Source organism: Myotis lucifugus, unplaced genomic scaffold (genome assembly GCF_000147115.1).
Source record: "Myotis lucifugus unplaced genomic scaffold, Myoluc2.0 scaffold_9, whole genome shotgun sequence".
In the NCBI taxonomy this organism is placed as follows: Eukaryota; Metazoa; Chordata; class Mammalia; order Chiroptera; family Vespertilionidae; genus Myotis; species Myotis lucifugus.
The window spans coordinates 1750960-1776187 of record NW_005871057.1 but is presented as its reverse complement, the minus strand read 5'-3'; the positions used below and the strand labels follow the sequence as shown (position 1 = coordinate 1776187).

At 40.5% G+C, this 25228-nt stretch overlaps 1 protein-coding gene across 2 annotated transcripts in view; it reads right to left on the bottom strand.

Moving 5' to 3' along the window:
• Positions 1–22873, bottom strand: part of NAV3 (neuron navigator 3) — a 566743-nt gene extending 543870 nt beyond the window's left edge. For both annotated transcript variants that reach the window (XM_023749753.1, XM_023749754.1), the window contains exon 1: positions 22733–22873. In XM_023749753.1, the coding sequence (XP_023605521.1) occupies positions 22733–22804 (72 nt within the window). In that variant the 5' untranslated portion in view covers positions 22805–22873. The remainder of the gene's footprint in view (positions 1–22732) is intronic.
• Between the last annotated feature and the right edge of the window lie 2355 nt (positions 22874–25228).

Here is a 25228-nt window from a genome sequence, read left to right as displayed (position 1 = left end):
CCAAACATGTTGAAAAAGTTGCGTTATGACTTACAGCTGCAACAGTAAAACACTGTGCACTGACCTGTTACCTCTCCCGGCAGCTTTAGAGCAGGAACATTACACAGCAAGCCCTAGCAGCATGGCAAAGCCCCTCTCTAGGTGACCCTGCAGTCGGAGTGTGGAGAGTGCCCCGCCGGCCCCCGGCCAGCTTCCAGCCTCTTGTTGACTCTCACTAAGCTTCCTAATGACAGGCAGCAGCTGGCCTTCAATTTTCTGATCAGGAAACCTGGGAGGAAAGCCCACTGAGCTAGGCAGGATCCAAATTTGGTTTTCAAGCCAGACACTGTGCAAAGCACCCGCCGTGCCTGCCCATTGAGAGGCCCAGAATTTCTGGTTTTGAACAGCAATGCAGCAACCTACCATTGAATCCTATCTGAGAAGCCTTACTTCAACAGAATCAAAAGTGCATTTCACCATTCACAAACCATCTCAAATTCATAGCATTCTTTATATTTTACTAAAAATTGGGTAGACTTTCTTATTATCAGCAATACAGTAAATATGATATTGTACTTATACATACCTATATATATTTGGATATACATAAACACACATACATATGTAAACACACATAATACACATAAATCTAAGCATATATATATATATATATATATATATATATATATATATCCCAGAGGCCTAGTGCACAAAATTCGTGTATGGGTGCAGTCCCTAGGCCTGGCTGGCCATCGAAGGGTGAGCATCCGGCATGGAAGAGCAGGTCCCAGCTGGGCCCTGGGAAGCACCTGGGCCCCTGGGCCCTCATGCGCCCCCCTCTGCCTAAGTCACAGTGCCCGAATCCTCACACGGAGATGCAGTGAGCGCAGCCGGATGCCATGGCCCGGAGCACAGCGTGGGCCTCTGGGCCGCCCAGGATCACCACACAGAAGCCAGGCGGGTAGCGCACTCTCTCCTGGCCAGCCTTACAGACCGGCCCCTGTGGTCCCGGCATCTGCAGCCCAGCTCACCCAGAAGATGCTGCATGGGTGCAGAGCAGGCTCCTCACAGGCACCCAGCACCTGAGAGTGGGGGCTTCCCTGGCACAGGAGCCCTGGTGTCCCAGGGGAGGATAGCAGGGGGAGTGAGAGCGAGCTCAATGACACCCTGCATTCCCACCATACCTCCGTCCCCGTCAACCCTGCCCCCAGGCGGCGAGAGGTCACAGCACCCCAATTCCTGGTCCCAGAGATCGATCAAGGCTGGGCCCCCCACCCGGCTCCCTCAGCTCATGGGAGCCTGGTGGTGGGCCCCACCCCCGAAGCTGGTTGCAGTCTGTAGGGCGATCGGCAGGGAGATCAGGCCCCACTTGCACCCACCTTGGACTGGCACCGCCTGCTCACCTGCTCCACCATCCTGCTGCGGTCCAGTTCTCATCAGGGCCCATCAGGGCTGGCAGTGCCTCCACTGCTGCCCACTGCCAGCGCCATGTCACAAACGCCTGCCATGTTCCACACTGCTCCCTGGTGGTCAGCGCATGTCATAGCGAGCAGTCGAACTCCTGGTCGAACTCCCGGTTGAACGACCACCCGAGGGGACAATCTGCATATTAGGCTTTTATTATATAGGATACTAGAGGACCAGTGCACGGATTCGTGAAGCGGTGGCCTGCAGGGATCGGGCCAAAACCGGCAGTCCAATGCTGCCTGCTACTCCCGCTTATCCCAGCCCCACTGTGCCTGCTGTGGGCTCACGCCCAGTCAGTCCCAATTGGGAGAGGTTCGCACCGACGCAGTGGTGCTCACCAGCTGTGAGCCCTGCCTCTAGTGCCCATTGGTCAGCTGAGCGGCGCTCCTGCTGTGGGAGCGCACTGACCATTACAGCACAGCTCCTGTGTTGAGCATCCGCCCCCTGGTGGTCAGTGCGCATCATAGCAACCTGTCAACCAGTCATTTGGTCATTCGGTTGCTTAGGCTTTTATATATAGATATTATGCACACATTTTATACTTATATAGAAATGATTTTTAATCATTTTTTTATATTTCAATTACAAGAAGAGTACAATTTTTTCTTTTGATCTAAAACCTAAATATACATTAACACATTTATATCTTAAATTAGTAGGATGTATTTTGTTAAACAGGGTTGGCAAAAGTAGGTTTATAGTTGTTCATATATAAAATAATGTAATAACAAATAATACAAGAATAAACAGTCTTTTTTAATATATTTTATTGATTTTTTACAGAGAGGAAGGGAGAGGGATAGAGAGTTAGAAACATCCATGAGAGAGAAACATGGATCAGCTGCCTCCTGCACACCCTCTACTGGAGATGTGCTCGCAACCAAGATACATGCCCTTGACCGGAATTGAACCTGGGACTCTTCAGTCCACAGGCCGACGCTCTAGCCACTGAGCCAAACTGGTCAGGGCTAAACACTGTCTTTTGCATACTCACAATTATAAACTTATTTTAGCCTACCCTTGTATATGATATGTCTCTGATTATAATTTAGCTGTCATTTTCAGATATTCACATTTGAACACCCAGTGTATGAATGTAAACACATACTCTGTTGATTCCCAACACTGACAAACATTACTTGAATATTTTCTTATAAGAAAGTATTATTTTGCAGATTCCTTTATACCAAGATGATGTCCAATATATTTGTTGGAACCCTTACTGCTGCTTCTGTCATCTATAAAATAAAACAATAAAAGTGATTTGAAAAGAACACCCACATTTCCTCTATGTCAGAGAATGATTCCTGACTAGTAGCATCTGAGCAGGCCATGTTCTGGAGAGAAGAACTAATGTTACAAAACCATTTTACAGATTAGGAAAGTTGAGGCTCAGTGGGGTTAAGTCAATGAGCCAAATTCACAGAGCTATCAAGCAAGGATGCCAGGATTTGGACTTTTGCCTGTCTCTTTCCAAGGCACATGATTTTCCTACTATTTCATATTCCCAAAGTCTTCCTCTAGGGGGAAAGTTATAACATGTTTTCATCCTAAAGCAATATTGGTCTTGATATTTAGATCTTTTATCTCCATCCTTTTAATCCAGGCTTCTCGGCTTTGATGAGGCTTAACACTCACAGCACCTGTAAAAGCTCACATTCCAGGACGATGGGCTGTCTCTCCACAAAGCTCTGGTGTATTCCCATCAGGACAAGCTCTTCAATCATTCCCAGGTTTTACTTCGCTGCGCCCAATCCTAATTTACAGCCCACTGCCCTCATCTTCTACTCCTCAGTATCCAGAGAATCAGCTAAACCTTCATTTCAAAAGGGATTTAAATTTTGAAAAAGAATAAGTTACCTAATTTTCTTTTTCTCATTAAAAAATAGCAATATTGTGTTAATATAGAAAAAGAGAAAAAAGGTGCTTTCATAATTGAGACCTATACTTTTCATGTGAATTACTTTCTTTATAAGTACTTACCAAAATAAGATCTTTACTGGATAGGAAAGTGTGATCATTCATTCATTCAACAAATAGGGTAGTTAGTATGCACTGGGCCTTCTGCTAGGCACTGGGGATGGAGAGATGCTTAAAACCTGGAACTTAACGTGCCTGAACCCTTGTGATTTCAAGCCAAGTGTCTGTGAAGAACTACAACAGAAGATGGGGTGTGAACACCAGTGTCTGCAAGCACCAAGGAGATGGTAAATGAAGCTCAACTGGAGTGCTCAACTGGGTTATTTCTATCCTACTACTGGCCAAATGTAACAGTAAACATGTATGGGTTCATATTAAGACAACTTTCTCTGAGAATGTTAAATTTGGGAATGATTGGTGCATTTATGTTTAAAAAACATGTGGAAATGTTAAGCAGTTAAACATTGTAATAGATAGCCTGATTTAAAAAAAAAATACAAAAAAACTCTTTGTTGGAATGGACACTACTATTATAGCCTTTGATCACAGTTCTGACACTATCCAGCAGTATGACCTTGAGAAGTTACATAGACACTCTGGGCCTCAGATTTTCCCCTTTCAAAGTGAACTATATAATCTCTGAAGTTCTTTTGGCTCTAAAATTCTATAACCATTACATGGAGTATGTACTTTAGTCTGCTGAGACATAACATTTCTGATAAATTACGTACTCATGTATCTTATTAATATTATTGAACTCCATGCTACTTCTTTAATCTTTTATGAATATAACTAGTGGCGCAGTGCACGGATTCATGCACCAGTTGGGTCCCTCAGCCTGGCCTGCACCCTCACCCAATCCAGGACCCCTGGGGGATGTAGTAGTGCGCAAAGTGGCAGGCGGCCGGGGAGGAGCCCATGCCGCTCTGCTCATCCCAGCCCCACTGCGCCTGTCGCTGCTCGGTAAGCTCGATGAGCAGCGCTCCCACTGTGGGAGCGCACTGACCACCAGAGGGCAGCTCCTGCATTGAGCGTCTGCCCCCTGGTGGTCAGTGCACGTCATAGCAACTGGTCAGCCTGTCATTGGGTAATTTGGTCGCTTGGGCTTTTATCCTGTATAATAAAAGTGTAATATGAAAATTGACCCTAATGGTGGAACGATTGAGAATGACCGGTCACTATGATGCACACTGACCACTAGGGGGCAGACACTCAATGCAGGAGCTGCCCTCTGCTGGTCAGTACACTTTCACAGGGGGAGCGCAGCTCAGCCAGAAGCCGGCTCATGTCTGGTCAGTGCAGCGGCTGTTAGTCGGACATCCCTCGAGGGTTCCTGGGCTGCGAGAGGGATGTCTGACTGCCAGCTTAGGCCAGATCTCCTGGGGAGTGGGCCTAAGCCAGCAGGCGGACATCCCCCGAGGGGTCCCGGACTGCGAAAGGGCACAAGACGGACTGACTTCCCCTGCCCCCCTCAGTGCATGAATTTTCGTGCATCGGGCCTCTAGTATATATAGTTTTACCAGGCTTTTCTTTTACATTTTATACCTAAAGTGGTTTGATGTGAATTCAATAAAAATGGGCTTTCATAACAAATATTTTCGAACAACATTGCCTGGAACACAAATTTAAGTAATGATACCTTTGCTGACTGGCTAACATTTTACTTCTTCAAGGTTTAGTAAAATTTCTGTCCAAGAGGAGCTCAGGAAACATGGCTCTGCTTATCTTATCATTTAGCAAGAAGACAATAGATAGCTATGACAAATGAGTTGAACTACAATATAAATGGATACAATCTTGATTTTAAAGTTTTGTTCTAAAATGATGGAAAATATTATGCATTTATTTTTGTAAGTATTTTATGATTATTTTTGTCTTAATACCTTAGCCCTAATACTAATTTGTTGGCTAACATTATTGTGTTCTAAGATCTGAAACAGCATTTAGTTGCCTGTGAGATCATGGAGAACATTTTCAGAAGTCTTCATGTTGGCTCAGTAGTGAACTTCATTATCAAATAATTTATTATGGATAATAATTTATAAGTCATTTTTTCTCTATATTGCAAAATTGATTATGCACAATGATCAATGTATATTGCTTCTTAAGGTAGGAGCTTTTTGTTATTCCATGTATGCAAGTCTAGGCAATATAAACAGTTCAGATATTAATTTAGTAATTGGTCTAACTGACCTTTAAGATCCTTCTAAACATTTGATTCTACTAAATTTATAGGGGAAAAGGTTATTGTTCTCATTTTCACAATGATAGCCTCCCATTCTGATTGTGTTCACTAAAAGGAGTACAAAATTCCTTCCATGACTGCTCTTGTTCTGAATTTTGTTGGCCTGAATCTGATTCCCTGAACTACATTGCATTCTAACGAGGATTAACGTTTTAGCAGTGATGCCCAATAGAACTTTCCACAATAAATGTCGTATATGTGTACTGTCCAATAGAATAGCCACTAGACACATATGACCACTTAGCACTTGAAATGTGGCTGTTTAATTTTAATTAATTTAAACTGTAATAGCTATAGTGGCTAGTGGATACTATATCAGTAAGCACCGTTAGAAAATTCAATTATTTTTTAAGTTCTGGTTGCTATTTTGCAATAGTTGCTCTAGCTTTATTTTCCCTTAAAACTAATCCTAAATTTCTATCAGGTGCTCTCTAAGAATTTTAGAAAAAAAACACCTAAATAACACTTCAGTTAATCAACATTCTATTAGAATTAAGTTCCTCTCTATAAAAGCCTATTTTTAATTATGTTTGTAAACAAGAGTATGAAAAGCCCATTATCTTTGAGGAAAAAATGAAACAACAGTGTATGCTAATGGACCCCTAGCCTTTCTGAATATTGGAAAGAATCTAGCTGTATAAAACAAGCATATAAAAGGCTGATTACATTTTTCTTATCTGGGAAAATTCTCTCCTAAGCTCCAATAATAAAGTATTTTTTTAAATTCTTTATTGTGGAAAGTATTACATATGTCTCCTTTTCCCCCCATTGACCTCTCCCCCTCCCCAGCACATGTCCCTGCCTCCCTACTGTCTGTGTCCTTTGGTTTTGCTTATATGTATGCATCACACGATCTCACTCATTTGCAGAATATAATGAAGAACATAAACTGATGAACTAAAATAGATCCAGAGACATAGAAGCATTGACCAGACTGTTGAGCCTCCGAGGGAAGGCAGGAGAGAGTGGGAGGGGGTTTTAAGAGAAATACCAAAGGACTTGTATGCATGCATATAAGAATAAAGTATTTCTTTTGGGAAAGAATATTTATACTTTTGGCCAATCAATATTATAAGACTTTACAGAATAGAATTCATATATAAGGAGCCGCCGGTCAGTATAAATTCTAACAGGACAGCAAGTTTGGAGAATGGGCATGCATAATATTTTAGAGGTAAGGAAATCAATAAACTTACTGATATCATAAACTTCATGTGGTAGTATGGCTCATCAGAGAATAATTTAAATTTGTTTTCATTTAAAAATATTTTATTGATTTTAGAGAGAGAGAAAGGGAGAGGGAGAGAGAGAGAAACATCGATCAGTTGCCTCCCATACACACCCCGACCTGGGATCCAACCTGCAACATGGGTATGTGCTCTGACTGGGAATCAAACTGGTGACTTTTTGTCTTGTTCTATTTTTCAAACCAGAGAATTGCTGGAAATTATTTTGCAGTCATTGAAATGGACTCTTACTAGGGTCCAAGTTGTACTAGAAGCACACTACCCAGGTAAAGGGAGGATAATCAAGGTCATTGTGTTTGATAGTAGAAAAGAGAAAGGGGTGATGTCTAGGGATAAATGCCTGGAGAAGAGAGCCCCTGGACACAGGTCTGATGCAGTGTCCCTGATGCCAGGGAGGTGGGTATGTATGTGACCTATGTGACCTGAAGAGAAGGGGCATTGAACACTGTGGCTACAGTAGCAAAAGTGATCCAGCTCGGCCCTCGGAAGCAGGATCATATTCTCAGAAAACATTCTGGACCAGCAATAGATGAGCAACACCACTCAGGCTAGGAAGAAACACCTGTCGGCACCATCTGGATGTAATAAACAGTGCTGTGACCTGAAGACACTGTGGCTTATCTCCGTGGCTGTGTAAGCAGGACGGACCACCCTTCCCCACTTCAAGTGCATCACAGAGGACTGAATACCACTCAAGAAGTTGATTCTAGTGTCTGTGACAAATGGTGGTGGCAGCACTCATAATCATTTCAAAACTAAATAAAATTTGCCATCATCTTACCCTACATTTGTGGGGGAAAACAATTAAATATTACATGTTAAATAACCTTATAGCCTTAATTTTCTATGCAGCCTTTATAGAGAGAGTCCAACTATCACATAAATGTCTGTCTCAGTATCCAACAATGCTAAATAAGGGAGATGACATCACTACTGCCTATAAAATATCATGTAAGAATCCATAAAATACTGTAGCTAGATAATTTGCCATGAAAACCATAAAATTTTCAAGCCTGCCATTTCTCTCACCTTGAAGAGCTGGAAGGCTTCCGGGCGTCTGCGGAAAATGCAGGAGGCTGCAGAGATGGTGTTGCTTTGAACTTTCTGCTCTTCCCTCATAGGGAGAAATAAAGATCCAAGCATATGTATAGGCAGAGAATACTCAGCATTTACTCTTACCAGAAGCCCTTTTCTTGAGTTCCAGTTTTCCTATTTTCTTACTTAATGATATTCTAGCCTGAGAGCTTCTTTTGGGCAAGATGAATATTTATCTTTTTATCTTCTGTCTTTAGTTTTTTATCAAAAAGCATACTCCAATTTGGTAAGTGCACATTAAACCTTTGCTGCATCAATAGATTTTTCTTCTTTGTTCCATAGTAACAGTTCCCAAGTTTATATCACATGCAAGGTTTCCAACTCAGTGAAGACCAAGACAGGCAGCATCCCTGACCTAGTAGATACACATTATAAGCAAGAACATACCTGGCTCATAGAACAAAATAAAATGATTTTTTTTGAGGAAACACCATATGTTTTCACAGTGGCTGCACCAGTCTGCATTCCCACCAGCAGTGCACGAGGGTTCCTTTTTCTCTACATCTTCGCCAGCACTTGTCCTTTGTTGATTTGCTAATTATAGCCATTCTGACAGGTGTGAGATGGTACCTCATTGTTGTTTTGATTTGCATCTCTGGGGTGATCAGTAATTATGAGCATGTTTTCACATATCTCTTGGCCTTCTGTATGACCTCTTTCAAAAAGTGTCTATTTAGGTTCTTTGCCCATTTTTTGATTGGGTTGTTTATCTTCCATTTGTTAAGTTGTATGAGTTCCCTATACATTTTGGAGATTAAAACCTGATTGGATATAACATTGGCAAATATGTTCTCCCATTTGACCCAGTGATCCCACTTCTAGTAATATACCCCAAGAAACTGGAAACACCAATGAGAAAGGACATATGCACCCCTATGTTCATAGCAGCACAATTTACAATAGCTAAGATTTGGAAACAGCCTAAGTGTACATCATCAGATGAGTGGATTAAAAAGCTGTGGTATATCTATACGATGGAATACTACACTGCTATAAAAAAGAAGGAGCTCTTACCATTTGCAACAGCATAGATGGACCTGAAGAGCATTATGCTAAGTAAAATAAGCCAGTCAGAGAAAGATAAATATCACATGATCTCACTCATTTGCGGAACATAATGAGTAACATAAACTGATTAACAAAAATAGATCCAGAAACAGAGAAGCATTGAACAGACCTCCAACCTCAGAGGGAAGACAGGGGAGGGGGTGGGTAAGAGATCAACCTCTGAGCATAACCAAGGGACACAGACAGTGAGGGCCTGTTCCGGGTCCGGGGGGGGGGGGGCGGGTGGGAATGGCCGGAGAGAGGTCAATGGGGGAAAAAGGAGACATATGTAATACTTGAAACAATAAAGAATTTAAATTTTTAAAAAAGGAAATGATTGTTAAGAAGAAAACCAACAGGGTGCTATAACAGAATGTAATGATGGAGTGGCTGGGCACTTTCTGGAGGAAATTACATTAATACCAAATACCTGAATGATGAGAAGCCATCCATGCAAAAAGGAGTACTCAAGGCGGAAAAAGAGCACTCGGGGCAAAGGACCTGAAGGGAGAAAGCCCTTGGTTTGCTCAAAGAACTTCACAGTGGATCACCAATATGGCTGGGTCAGAATGAGGGGGAAGAAGAATAGTGGGAGATGAGTTTAGAGGAGGAATCAGAATTAGGTGATGCAGGGCCCCACCGAGCTGTTAAGTAGTTCAGACTGTACTCCAAAAGCACTGAAAAGTCACGGAAGGGTTTTAGGAAGGTCCCGATAACCTGGATGCACTGTGCATTTAAAAAATCATTGCTACACTCATGAATATGCTTAGTGGACCACTAATTAGGTACAGTAGTCTCCCATTTTTCTGTGGCTTCACTTTCCACAGTTTCAGTTACCTGTGGTCAACTGTGCTCTGAAAATACTAAATGGAAAATTCCAGAAACAATTCATAAGTTTTAAACTGTGCACCATTCTGAGTAGCATAATGAAACCTTGTACCGCCCTGCCCAGGACATGAATCATCCCTTTGTTACTGTTGTTAATCTCTTACTGTGTCTAACTTATAAATTAAACTTTATCATAGGTATGTATGCATAGGGAAAAGCATAGTATATATAGCAGCGGTTCTCAACCTGTGGGGGTCGAACGACTGTTTGAAGGTCGAACGACCCTTTCACAGGGGTCGCCTAAGACCATCGGAAAACACATATATAATTACATATTGTTTTGTGATTAATCACTATGCTTTAATTATGTTCAATTTGTAACAATGAAAATACATCCTGCATATCAGATATTTACATTACGATTCATAACAGTAGCAACATTACAGTTATGAAGTAGCAACGAAAATAATTTTATGGTTGGGTTACAACATGAGGAACTGTATTTCAAGGGCCAGAAGGTTGAGAACCACTGCCCCAAAGCAATGTGGAAATCACTGCATCAGCTTATAATTATATACAAAATTTTACAGAGAAAGTAAATTGAGACATTAATAACAAAGTTCATATTGTTTTTAAATTTTAACTCTAAATCTTTTGCAGTGTTAGAGAATAACATATACATGCAAGGTGTTATCAGTTGTTTACAAACATTACAATTTGCCAATACCAGGAACTGTTAAGAGATAGGCCCTCTTACCGAGATAGCCTGAGCTAAAATTACTATACTGCACCTAATAAAGTTGCTTAATCAAGCAGCCGGTAACAGCTTCTCCTTTTAATGAAAAACATAAAGTATAAAATTGACTACCAGCAGCAAAATGTGACAAGCAAGCAGAATTCATGTGGCTTCAGTCACACCCTTCAGAAGAGTGAGCCTAGCCTCAGGACTGGATATGCACATTTCCATTAATACCCTATAGCTATTAGCAGGTGTGAAAGCACGAGCATTAGAAAAATGTGATGCTGGTAAATGTAGCATCATTTAAAAATATGTATCACAGCAGAACATCAAAAGGGCCACTTATACAGAACACTATTCTCATCTTCCTTTCACATCAGACAAATCAAACGTACTGGACATGAGGTTCAAAGATGGACACATATCCATTTTATTTTTTAACATCCCCTTAAACATGATGTGGATATGCCTTGAAATGGCTAGCAATCCTACCCCTGGGACAGGCCTGCTTCTCATTCGCATCCACAATGCGAGCAAATTCTGAATGTGAATGTGGTCCAACAGGACATCCTGCCTCACTACAGGAGTGCATGGAGGCTCACATGCCTGCTTGTACTCACATGTGTCACTGGCACAACCAGGAGACCAGGTAGCCAAGCGTTATGCCTCATCTGGTGGCTGGTGGGCTGGCAAAACTGAGGAGCTGAGATGGAGTGTGGCCCTACCTGTGTGGATTGAGGCTTTCCTCTGTATAGTCTACCAAACCTACATGTGACCTGTGTTCCTTACAACATATGCCCCTAACAGTCAAATGAAGCTTCCTAATACGATTTCATGAAATCAATCACCTTTAACAAGATAAGACAGAGAACCTGGAACCTAAGTTCCCCAATGTGACACTTTAAATGTGACCAAACCAGGTTGAATGACAACAAAAAACAGCAGTTTCTCAAATCTGCTCATTGTTCACACCTTTTCAAAATCATGTTGGGAGCAGCTCTTGACAAACATTTGCTTAAAGGAAGTATATCATACTCAGACTCATGTAGTATAAAAGTTTAATGGAAAAACTAGAAAAGCTGTTATACATGCATATCCTTCAGATTCTTAGCAAAGCATTAATAAATTAGATGTTTTTAAGAAAGAAATAATCTGATATGTAATTTCCATACACAGAGAAAACATGCTAAACATAGGTAGATAAAAATGTAATATAAAACTATAGACCACTAAGCAAAATAAAAATATGCTATCTGGTGAGTTCTCTATCCTTGGGCAAGCCTGGAACTAGACTGGACATAAAGAATATACTCTACAGGTCCACAGAGTTATGAGGGTGGACAGAGATGCAAGAAAAAGTGCTTTGTAAACTATAGATTGCTATTCAAATATGAGTAGGGGCCTAACCAACTTTGTTATGCAAGGGGGAGGTGATGGATATATATGGATAAACTCATTAGTAATGCAGTTAGCACAGTAAAATGTATTACCGTTACCCACCAGAGCACTGGTAGGCACTCCATAAATGCACAAATATACGCTGAATTCAGTGAAAATATTGTATCATTTAAGTCTTTGTCCCATTCTTAAATTGAATATTTCTATCTTCAAACAAAATATTATGCTAGCCCTGGCTGGAGTGGATAGAGCGTTGGCTTGTGGACTGAAGGGTCCCGGGTTCGATTCTGGTCAAGGGCACATGCTTGGGTCCTGGGCTCCATCCCCAGTGGGAGGCATGCAGGAGATAGCCAATCAATGATTCCCTCTCATCATTGATGTTTCTATCTCTCTCTCCCTTCCTATCTGGAATCAATGAAAATATATTTTAAAATATATTTTATGCTAAATACAATGTATGCTACCTTAAGATGATTATTACTAACCTGAATCTACTAACCTCCATGTCTACCTCTGAAAAACAGATTTATGGAAACTTGGTTAGCTAACTGGAAGATAGCAAGCATAGAATCTACTGAATATACTGTAGAACATTCCTAGCCAAGAAGTACATCCTTTGGGCAAAAACACTCACCAAAAATTGCTTCTCAACAGGCAATATAATACCGCACATTTTACATACTTTTTAACCAGTTACACTGTCCAGAGTAATATATGCCAGGAATTATTTATAAAAGACAGTTTATTCTATGAAATATAAAAAAAAATTTTCATGAATAATTATTCAAAAACTGATAAAAGGTATTTTTTATTGCATAAATGCTTGCAACTGACATCTCCATATTCAAATTGGAGCATAATCATCATGCTCCTCTATAAAATATACAAATGATTGAAAATATGAAATTTATTTTTAAGTCAAGGGAAAATGAATACATATGGAATGGAGTGCTAAAATTTATTTTTAAGATACTTATTGAAAATTGTGTGTGTACTTCCCATATATATCATGCAGAAAAGGCCGCTTAGGATCCTGAGCCCATTGAAAAAACTATTTACTTTGTGAAGCTATTAGCAATCCTGAGTCAGTCTCCCTTAATTCCTCTAAAATCCTCAAAGTTGCATTGAGGAGAAGGCTAAAGCTGAGACGTAAGGCAGAAAACCTACAGATATACTACTAGACTGCAAATACCTTCAAAGTAAGCATCACATCTTTTTAAGGTGTTCCCTCATGTTGTTTTATACATATTTTCAAGCACACAGAAATGTTGAAAGAATTTCACAGTCAACACACATACCAACCACTAGACATTATAATTAACATTTCACAATGTATGATTTATGATACATCTTTACTCATACAATTTTTACCTTCTCAATCTCACTTTGGAAATAATGGAGAGAAGGCATGTTTCGGTTAATGCGTTTAGAATTTTCCCCATGTTCAATGTTCTTTTACTCCTCTTGAAGACGGAAACATAATTCATACTAATACTTAGGATTTAGAAAGTAAATTTTTATTTAAAATGTGCCATAAATTAAGGACAACTTTGTACTTGTCAACATGTCATGGCCAGAAAATATTTTGGGTGAGCAAATTTGTTATCCTAAGGCAAGTAAGGCCTTTGAACTCACAAACTTTTCTAACTGGCTCTAAGTTTGAGCTAGTGCCCTGTGGTTGATTTTATAGTGATATGTTAAGATTAAATATCCTGAGCACCAACTATCCGGTGACTGCAGGAAACAGGCAAGCTGGGCCTTGGTCTCAGATGAACCATTAACACCAAGTTCAACCTAAGTCAGGAGAGAATGCTCAGACAGACCACAGGGAAATTCTGCCCTGGGGCTTGGGTGGATAATCCAGGATTGGTTGGTTGGTTCTAGCGCATGTGCATGTGCGTGTGCACGTGTGTGTGTGTGTGTGTGTGTGTGTGTGTGTGTGTGTGTTTTGGAGCTAAGCTGTAAGTCATTCAGCACCAGCCTCATAGGAAGTCAAGAGGAGAGTAACACTTCTGCCCCTTTAGCTCCCATCTGCGTGCCCCCCGCCCCTCTGTAGGACAGAGCACATGTTTCCTAGGCACCAGCCTTATTCCAAATGCCATATATATATATATATATATATATATATATATATATATATATATATATAATTGCTCTCAATACTCCCATTTGAAGAAATAACACAAATGAGAAAAGTAGGAGAAGAAAAGTTGAGTAATTTGACATAGTGCCTGAGCCAAAAATCAAACTCAGGCACCCTTATTCTAAATTTTTTGCTATTAGCTTTTTAATGCATTACTTTTTTATTAAATCTTCCAAAAGACGTTAGTAGCCTGATTGGTCAGGTGATGAGTGAAATCATGGCCATGTTTTATTACTGGACAGTGTTTCTTTCTGCTAACGGTGTGGGCATCACCATTTTTCTCCACTGTGTTGCTCATTTGTGATAAGCCCACCCAGCAGGGTCCTCCTCCTTGGGCAGGCTTTCTCTGTCCATCTTCATCCACACAACTAATTTGATGAGTATTTTCAGGTCTGTTCAATGGAGCAGTGATTCTACTTTGAGAAACAAGAAAACCCATATTTGGCTTCTGGACCTAAGGCACCATGCACAGCGCCTCTGAGCTGACCTATTTTAGGAGAGTATGGGAGCATTTATATACACCCTCTTTTTATAATGCTAGTCCTTTGTTCCCATCTACTCATTGTTTTGGGTATATATAGCTCCTCAGCAGGAACCCCAGAGAAAAAGAGGAGTGAATAGGAGGATTTCACATAAAACCCACCTCAAACCCCAAGCACCAATGATATCATCGTTGCATTTTGCTCACATTTAGTGAATGGGGTGAATGCAAGAGATGGAAAGAGGTGCTGACAGCTCCTTCAGCAACTGCTTGGGACAATTTCAGCTGCAAAGGTCACCAACAACGGGGTGGGAATGGATGGTAGCAGCAGCTGTCCCATGAGTGAGTCACCTGTCTGCTGAGTGTTTATAAGGCAGGCTCAGTCATGCTGGATAAGTGTTGATATTGTCATCTGTCTCAGTATGTACTTAGAATATCCAACAATAAAATAGAAATAAATGAAAAGGATAGAATTCTTAAAAATTTTAATTCCAAAGAGCTATGTTAACATAGAATCCAACACTAGCTGTTTGAAACAAATATACTGTGTGGATTCTAGAATCCTATTTAATAAAAGAGTAATATGCAAATTAACTGTACTCTGTCACTCTGTCACAAAGATGGTGGCACCCAGTCCCCTCAGCTCTGCCGCTGAAGTGTCCAGGCCTGTTGGCCAGGCAGGTGGCAGGGGAGGCAGGGGGTGAGGGCAAGGGGCTGAGCCGGCGAAGGGAGGGGGATAGGGGTCCCCTGCCCAGGCCTAAGGCCTTGGCCAGAGGCCTTAGGCCTGGGAAGGGGTGGAGCCGGTGATTGGAGGGGGTAGGGGTGTAGCTGGTGATGGGAGGGGGCTGGGGCAGAGCCGGTGATCAGAGGGGGCAGGGGTGGAGCCGGTGATCAGAGGGGGTAGGGGTGAAGCCAGCTCCAAGGGGAGCAGGGAGTGGGCCTAAGCCGTCAGTAGGACATCCTCCGAGGGCTCCCAGTATGTGAGAGCGGGCAGGCTGGGCTGAGGGACCACCCCCCGCCAGTGCACAAATTTCATGCACCGGGCCCCTAGTTATAGATATAGAATGTCTTAGTTTAGGTTTTCCCAGAGCAGACCCTGAAACAATGATTCAATTGCAAGTAATTTGTTTGGTTGTTGATTCCTGGAAATAAGTGGAAGGGAATCAGGAAGGGACACAGAAACCTGAAGATGGAAAATAAAGGGCATTTTACTGCAACACAGGGTAACTAAGTTTCCTCCCACTGCAGAGCTCCCAGACACAGGTCTCTGGGGCAGTGCTTCTAAGGACTACTGCGCATGGAGTGCCAGGGGATCTTGTTAAAATTCACATTCTGACTCAGTAGGTTTAGTGGGGGCCTGAGCCTCTGCATTACTTCTATGCTCCCAGTTAAGAATGATGCTGCTGCTCCTCACAGCAAGACACTTTGAAGATCAAAGATATCAATGGATTTCTGCTTATTCCTCATTCAAAATTTCTAAGTTTACACATAAAATTGACAAAATTTCTTACAGTCACTGTTTTCACAAACTAAATCAGCTTTGTTTCATGTATCTCTTACCCCAGGACTGCGTATTCATTGCATATCATCAGTCTTGGGGACATTTGCTCAGTCCCTATGTAAGAAAGATGCAAAACATCCTGCCCACCCTCTCCTAGAGCTATTAAACCAGGTGGCTCTGCTCACCAGCAGGTAGCCTGCTCTCCACAGAAACAAGTCAGGCACGCCAGCCATGCCCAACACGTCTCTCACTCTCTCTGCTTACACACCTGATCCTGCTCCCCACTCCAGGCCAGTGTCAACTCCTATGCTGACTCTGTGATCAGTCTTAGACGTATTAAATGAGCAGAGGCCTGTTTCCCTGGTGCTGACACTAAGCACTCTCTAGGGATGCCTTCGCACACGTTCCCAGGTTTCCTCACGTGGCTGCCTCAAAGTAAGCATTGTGGAATCTCAGTCCAGCTGGTTACACTCACCTGGAACCTCAAGGGAGGCAACAGGACATGGTGGAACCATTGTTTAAAATGATGGTGCTGTGTTGAAATTATGTATTTATATAGTCAAATGGAGAAATGTCCCAGCCCCTTTGAAGCACAGTTTTAAAGAGAAATTGACAGTGATATGATTGCCATTCAAAACAGGCCACAAAATAATACAATATTTGCTTTAATATATATATATATGTATATATATGATATAAATATATAAAATCAAATGATGTATGATAGAGCATACCAGTACTTTAGTATATCCCAAGTTTTCTGCATTGCGTATGTACACAGTTTTCATTATAATTTAGAAGGAAAAAATTAATCTCAGTAATTCCTTTATGAAATTATAAAATCCAGAAGAGCACATGTGTTAATACCAAGACAGAGGAAGATATTAAAGAAAAGACAGGAATTAAAACTTACTAAACCTTAATGGTAGTAATCATTATTATCACTGTCACCATAATGAATGAAAAGTAATAACATTAATAACATAATCACAGTTTAAATATCCTGCCTTCAAATGTTCAAAACATATATCACATAACTGAAGTATCATGTATCTTCAGCCTATTTATCTATATGAAGATTACGTGGTCATTATATCTCAGCGGTTCTCAACCTGTGGGTCACGACCCCTTTGGGGGTCGAACGACCCTTTCACAGGGGTGGCCTAAATACATCCTGCATATCAGATATTTACATTATGATTCATAACAGTAGCAAAATTACAGTTATGAAGTAGCAACAAAAATAATTTTATGGTTGGGGGTCACCACAACATGAGGAACTGTATTAAAGGGTCGCAGCATTAGGAAGGTTGAGAACCACTGTTATCTGTTGACCTCTTAGATCCACCAGTCATGAAAAAGAATATGGTCTAGTTTAGAACAAAGGAGTAGGAACATGAAGCATGGTATATGTACTCACGTATCTATTTCTAGTTCTTTCTGTTCTCCCAAGCCTGTTTACACTGAAAATGATTGCACCAGGAGCAGAAAGGCAAATGGCCATACAAACGTTCAGAAGTCTGTTTGAGACCTGCCTATCCAAATTCAGATCTGAGAGAGAAGTTTCCAGAATCACTTCTGAGCAGAAAAAGAGCACATCTACTCTAATTTACCCCTAGAGAACTCCAGGTAATGTGGCCCCGAGACGGCTGTTTGCAGCATCCTTTTATGAAAAACAACAGGACACAGGGAGAAATTAGGGGCAGTCTCAACTGGCATCACAGTACATCACAACTCCAGTACCAGCTTCTTTGTGAACTTGACATTCATATTTGTGTTTGAACATGTATTCCAGATTAGTATAACAACATTGCAGAATGGCTGCTCAATGTATTTCAGAAATTAAAAGTGTGGATAATCAGTACTGGATGACTAACCAATTTTGTTGAAACCCCCAGACAACCCATTCCTCTTAGCTGTCATGCTTCAGGATTGGATGATTAATAAATGATGTGGTTTTGCTTCAGAAACCTCACCCCCCCTCGTGGTCCTTTTAACATATCTCATACACACGAACAATAAAGAAGTCAGGCAGATTTATAAAAATAAAGCACCATTTAATGAGGCCATCCTTCAAGAAGATCAAAGAATGAAAGGGCTGAATCGATCCTAAGCCTTCTCCATTTTCATGATTTATCTTCATATTTTCTCTTAAGAAGACAGATCTTTAATCAGTTTCCAACATAAACAATTTCACGTAATTCTCAACACCTGTGAGAATGATCCCACTATATTTCTTGACTCTTACATGATACTATTTTACCAGCACCACAAGAAAATGCAACACATGTAGTTTAAATTAAAAGAACCAGCATATTAAAAAATAGTAAAATAAGAATTTTGCCACCTTTAAATTGATAAATTGCTTTTACTCAGTAAAAACAAAACAAAACAAACAAACAAACAAAAAAAATGAAACTGGCCTAACACAGGTATATGTACATAGGCACCTGCACCACATTACTGTTTCAGGTCAACTGAAAAAAATAAGAACAAACTTAGTCTGTGTGAATAGATACTGATGAAGAATTCACTGTTATTTACAGTTATTTCTTTATCCAACTTTCTGCTTAAACAATTTTAAGTCTGCCATATCACAGGGCCACCCTTAAAATAAGTCTTTCTTCATATTATCATCCACTTTTCTATTAATACAATCATTTCTCTCATGGTTACATGACTTCCCACATTTCAAACAGTCTCCTTCACTGAACCCAGAGTGTGTCGTTTCTGAAATAACTATCATCTCTTAGCAAGACAAACATGGTATGTTGGAACTCATCTTGAGCTTTTTGCTTGGCAGTGTGAAAATAATGCTGACCGACTAACATTATAAAGGACATGATTTTAGAAAGTGAAAAAACACCAACAATAACAAAACAGAGATGGCATTAATTTTAGACCTTTCCATGAAAGTAAATATCTCTATGTATATGCAATAATGATGTTCACCCTTTCTGGTTAGATACCACAGAAACAAAATAATTCTAACAGGCCACCAAGTATTTATTGCATGATCACTGCCATAATTTCAAAATGTGTATCCCGCTGTCCTCTTAGTAGTGCTAATAAATTGTTGACTATGACGAATGCTTTGATTTAATACACAAAATATTTGTGGAGCAATAAAGCAGTGCCCCAAGGCTGTCTGAACTGCAAACTGCCTGCAATTAGACTGACAGCAAAGTCTACTGAGCTCTGCTTTTCCGTTCAAGGTCACAATTAATTATATCATAGTGACATTTGTGCCTATTGAGCTTTCACTGTCCTGGGGGCTTTTGCAGAAATCATCCCTCAAAGCAATAAAATTAGTGGAAAGTAATATACCAACCTCGCTGGCATCACTGAGCAAACAAGGATCAAAAGGTCAGTTTTCAAAAATAAGACACATTATGAGCATACAGGAGGAGCTCTGAGATGCTATGACAAGCCCAGAAGCTGAACGTCAAGAACAGGAATATCCCATCAGGGCTAAAAGCAACCGGAAGTCCCGCTGATAAAAATCACAGGAATCAAAAGTGCAAATGAATTCCACCTCACCCTATGCTAATCCACGTTGATCTGAGAGTCTTAGGGGGTATTCTCAACTTCTAGAACACCCACACCTCTGGTTTATCCATAGTGAAGAGCACTTCAGGTAGGACTTGTGGATAGGATACCTGTTAACTTTCAGGTAGGTTTCCTCTGTTCAAATTTTGTAAGGTAAGAAGGCATTATTTTTAAAAAGCCCCAAAAGTCACACATACTTTTACCAGTAAATGCTTTAATGTTGAAATATATATACACATACACACACACACACACATATATATATTTATATATATATATATATATATATATATATATATATATATATATATATTCAACATATATATTCTTTTTTTTTAGAGTGCGTGTGTGTATATTCTTGAGCAACTTAATTATTTTTATAGGGACAACTCTCTTATGGGAGTAAAAGCAGCTTTTACCTTTGTAGGAAGATACTTTCTTAATGAATGGGAAAGGAGCAAGCATCAGCTAGTATATAGTAAGCACTCCATAAATGACCTCTTCCCTGACATTCACCTACTCACTGCAGTAGAACACATACTCACAAACTCACATGCTCAGTGCCCTAACAGTTTCTACTTAGAAGCAGAGAATAAGTACAAATCCACACATTATAATTTAATAACAAAGCTAGCAAGCTATTGTAGACTGAACAAGAAATCAGTTAATTGTGCAGTGTTCAAAATAGGAGGTTATGTTGAAGTCAATTCAATGCATCTTTTTTTTTAATATCTGCTGTATATCAAACAAACACTGTGGGGGGAAAACATATTTTTCAGTAATACCACAATGATACTTCACCTCTGGATTGTCTCGAGTTAGAATAAATGTAGCTTATTTCACTGATGTGCAACACTGTGCCTGTTCAATTAATTTATCATGAAAGACTACAAGCGCTTGAAGTAATTACATGAATGAACTTATAACCTTGACTGGCAATTGTGTGGTGGCAGGGCTCTGCCCAGAGCTTAGTCTACAAAGATTTATGATGCTATATTTCATTTTCCTCCATAAGACAAACTCACAAATCTGTCACTGAAACTAGATGTTGCTGCTGACCCTTAATAAATGTGCATCTTAAGTATTGATCAACTGATCAATTAGTATCTGGGTTTCAGGCTTAGTCAGTGTGAATACTGATATCAATTGGGTGACCAGGAATTCATTACAACCCCATTTTCCATCTTGCTACTGCTCATTGTTAATGTCCACTCCTCCCCCGTCTCCCTACCGACTACATGGAAGCCACAGAGAAATGGGATCCTCTTGTCCCCTAATACCAAGTTGGTCTTTTTAATTTTCCCACAGAATCACGGCTCTCCATAATTTGTCTAAAGTCTATTGCTATTCTTAGGAGCTGAACAGTCCTTTGTGAATTGGCCTGGGAAAGTAAGCATCATCATAGACCATTGTTTAAAGTTCCATACAAGGAATTTTCAGAATGACTTTTACAATTCATCTCATTCTTCAGCTTGCAATCCCTCTATGTTTGCAGAAAATATCTCTTATTCAGAAAATGAAAAAAAAAAAAAAACACCTACAAAGGTACTTTTCTTTCCTATGAGAAAAGCAGAATTTCTATCAAAAATTGGAACTGGTAATATTAATTGCTTACCTATTACCAACTTCCCTCTTCTTTCACCCAATGCAGTAGGCAAATTGCCATCAGAATTAAGGATATTTTAAGAATGTGGATAGAGAAAAATAATTAAATGGCTCCTCAGTAGTTAAGAAACTACAGAGCAGGCTTTCAATGGAAATGTATCTCGCCATCTCTTTTGGATTAACACCATTAGTGCCAGCAGGAAAAAAAAATGCTGGCTGCTTGAAACACGAGTATTCTTGGTAACACTCATTTGTGTAGAAATTTATATCCACATTAATGTGAAAATTGATTCCAGCCACTTGGATTTTATAGTACTTAGTATTCTCTGAGATTTACTTATACTATAGGTAAACCCAATGAATGAACCCAATTGGACATAAATAATCCATCCATTTCTGCCTGAATTGGTGCAAAGGAATCACTGTGGCCCCTATTCTGGTGGCATTGGTCATAATGTCAGAACAAATTAATAAGCTATTGACTCTGTATGGTCTCTTGTAAATTCACCTCCAGAACTGTGAACGAGCTAGCTGTCTTCTGAGAGTACACAGTGACTACTAAAATAATATCTAACACAGAGATAAAAATAAACCTTAATCAGGCCACTCAGGCCCAGGTCTAACAAAAAAATCTCCTTTCTATTATCTCATTCTACGTTGCCTTTGTGCCTTGGCCACCAGGTCCCCACACACCTCTCCTGTATTAATGGAGTCAATGAAAGAAAATGCATTTCATCATGAGAGGGCTTCTCTCCTGGCACCGTCTCTGACCCTTCTGATAAGTGCTCTCTAGATGGGTCTCACAATGGTACTGTAGTTTAGCAGGTAAGAGTTTCTAAAAAGATAGAAAATGAGGCTTTAAGTGCAACCCTTAGTATTCAATTCCAGCTTCTTACTCAGAAACCTCTAAACCCATTTTTAAAAACATATTAGCACAGTCCTTGCTTGATATTTTCCACTAATTCCTTCAACATCACACTTGAAGAGTCAGATCACAGTTGCCTCATGACTCTCTTCCCAGGCCAGCTGTAAAAATGAGAAGGCTTACACTGAAGTTCCCCAGGGACATGAAACTGGAGACTTTCAAATGCCAACCATGGCACCTAATGGCAGGAAGGCAGGTGTTCTCTTTTGGGGAGAGCTCTAACTTGCTCCATGACCCCAGAGACGCCCCATGAAGCAGACCTCTCCCTGGATCTCAGAAAACTGTTCACATGAGGTCAGGCCAGCAGGTCACCAGAAGTCAAGAGTAAGAGAGCAAAGTGGAATCCTTTGCCAACCTATTGGACAGATTCATTCAGAAGACCAGAAACAAAACCAACTGCTAATGAAATCCAGACCCATAGTAACACTTGGCTTTATGGCAGGATTTACTCCCATGAAGTGATATGTTATTTTATCTCCTAAAACACATTCATTTTCAATTTTAAAAATTCTCTTCAAACATAAACAAAAAGGAGCAAGTGAAAGGAAATGTACTTGTGTTACCTTCTTCTGATCTTCTAGCTTGTGGCTCACTGGATTCTTCCCATGTCTGTTCATCTCTGAAGATAAATCCATCACATTAGGTTTCCGCCCTTCAAAATGGAATCTCTTCAAAACAGCAGCAAACTAATCCAAGATGCAATCCCTAGGAAAACACCGGCACGCCACATTTCCCATCACACACCGTTGCTGAACTTCATCAACTCCAAGGAACGATGAAAAAATCCATTGAGTGAATGGAAAAAATGAATTTTGCAATTTACTCCCAGGACTTTCCAAATCAACATATCGTTTCTAAATGCTGACGTCTCAAAATCACAATGTTCCTCCTGGAATTTTAACTCCAACTGCTATCTTTTTCTTTCTTCACAGTTTTCCATTTTGAAAATTACACAGTTCCTATAAACCTGTGATAAAATAAGCACACAGTTAATTCTCCCCCATCACTTATAGTACAATTAATACAAAATCTTATCTCAAAAGTCCAATTTAGAAAAAAAGACATTCGTGATAGCCCACATAAAAGCAATAGCAAATGAAAGGCATTATTTTCACCCCTTTAAAATACCAATTATAATTCCTGAACCAAAACAGAATATTAAAACCAAGGATTTAAAGCACATTGAAGCTAAAAATCAACAGGGAATACACATACATTCATCCAGCATGTGTACTAGTATACGCTGCCTAGTTCCACTCACTAATTACAGCATTCATAGAACCACAGAGTTTAGAAAACAGCCCAATAAAACTAGACACGGTGCTACAGTGACTCTTTTCATAAATAATTTCATTTAAACTTCAAAATCAACCTATAAAATGGTTATGACTCCATTTTAAGATGCTATTGAGAAGTGAATTTTTGTAAATCAAATAAGTAGTAAATAACAGAGTTAGAATTCAGATACCTTTGAATCTAAAGCCCTTATTTTGTTCCAGACATACCTGTCCCAATTCATATTACATATTTTAAGTGCAGGATACCATAAATGAGTTTGTCAAGAACCTTGCTGAATTAAGAATGCACAAGGTTGCCCAGCTGGCATGGCTCAGTAGTTGAGCATCAACCTATGAACCAGGAGGTCATGGTTCAATTCCCGGTCATGGCACATTCTCGAGTTGTGGGCTTTATCTCCAGTAGGAGACTTGCAGGGGGCAGCTGATCAATGATTCTCTCTCATCATTGATGTTTCTCTCTCTCTCTCTCTCTCTCTCTCTCTCTCTCTCTCTCTCTCTCTCTCTCTCTCTCTCTCTTCTCCATTCCTCTCTGAAATCAATACAAAAGAATGCACAAGGCATTTTCCTTAAAGGGGTCATATAATCCAATAATTTCCAAACCCAGATAGAAAACTGAATCACCTGAAAATAATCTTAATCATATAGATTCCTGGGGTCCACCAAACTGGTAATTCAGAAGCTACCGGGTAGTGCTTGGAAATCTGTACTTTTCTTTCATCTCTTCTAGACACTCTGATGCAGGAAAACCACTGAGGGGTTGAAACCTCCCTCTGATGCAGGGCTTCCCAAACTTGTCTGCATTTTGGAATCACCTAGGAAGCTTCAAACACTACTGATTCTTGTGTCCAATCTTCAGACACGGTACTTCATTAGTCTGCGATATAGTCTGAGTCTTAGAACCTGCCCTCATCTATATAATAAAAGCCTAAGCGTCCCTTAAGGCAGAACAACCAGAAAGACCGGTCGCTATGATGTGCATTGACCACCAGGGGGGAGACACTCAATGCAGGTCAGTGTGCTCCCACAGGAGGAGCGCCATTTAGCCAGAAGCCGGGCTCACAGCTGGTGAGTGCAGCTGCCATGGTGGGAGCCTCTCCCAACTCTGCTGCAGCAGGAGCAGCGGGCTGAGATGAGTGCGAGCAGTGTGGTGCCCAGCCCCAATTTGGGCTCTTCCCTGGCCGCCTGCCACTTGGCGCACTGCTACATCCCCCAAGGGTCCCAGACTGCGAGAGGACGCAGGCCGGGCTGAAGGACCCTTCCCTTCCCCAGTGCACGAATTTCGTGCACTGGGCCTCTAGTACTATAAATGCACTTTGTATAACTGACTAACCCCAGCTTGAATACCTGAAACAAGGGGAAACATAGTGCCTCAGGCGGCAGCTCTTTCCACACTGAGGCAGCTCTGGTCTGTAGATAGTTCCTTCTAATTTGGAGATGAAGTCTGCATCCCTGAATATTTCTGTGCATGTGTAATTATTTATGTTCTTGTAGCCATCAGTGTACACAAAACATTTTTTTTGCCTTTTTATCTGCAAGTTCTTCAAGTATCACTTTAGCCAGGTTCCTTAGCACCTTCCATGAGTCCTCATCACCGTGGTCACTTTCCTCACAAGAAGTTTCTCTTTGCACATAACTGTGCTACCCAGAAGTGAGCACAAGAGTCAGGCATGACATGCTTCCTCCAAGCAGACAATAAAGGATAGAGCAGACAGATCGTGTTTTAAAAGTAGCTCCTGAACTGCCTTTGTTCCTCTCCATGCA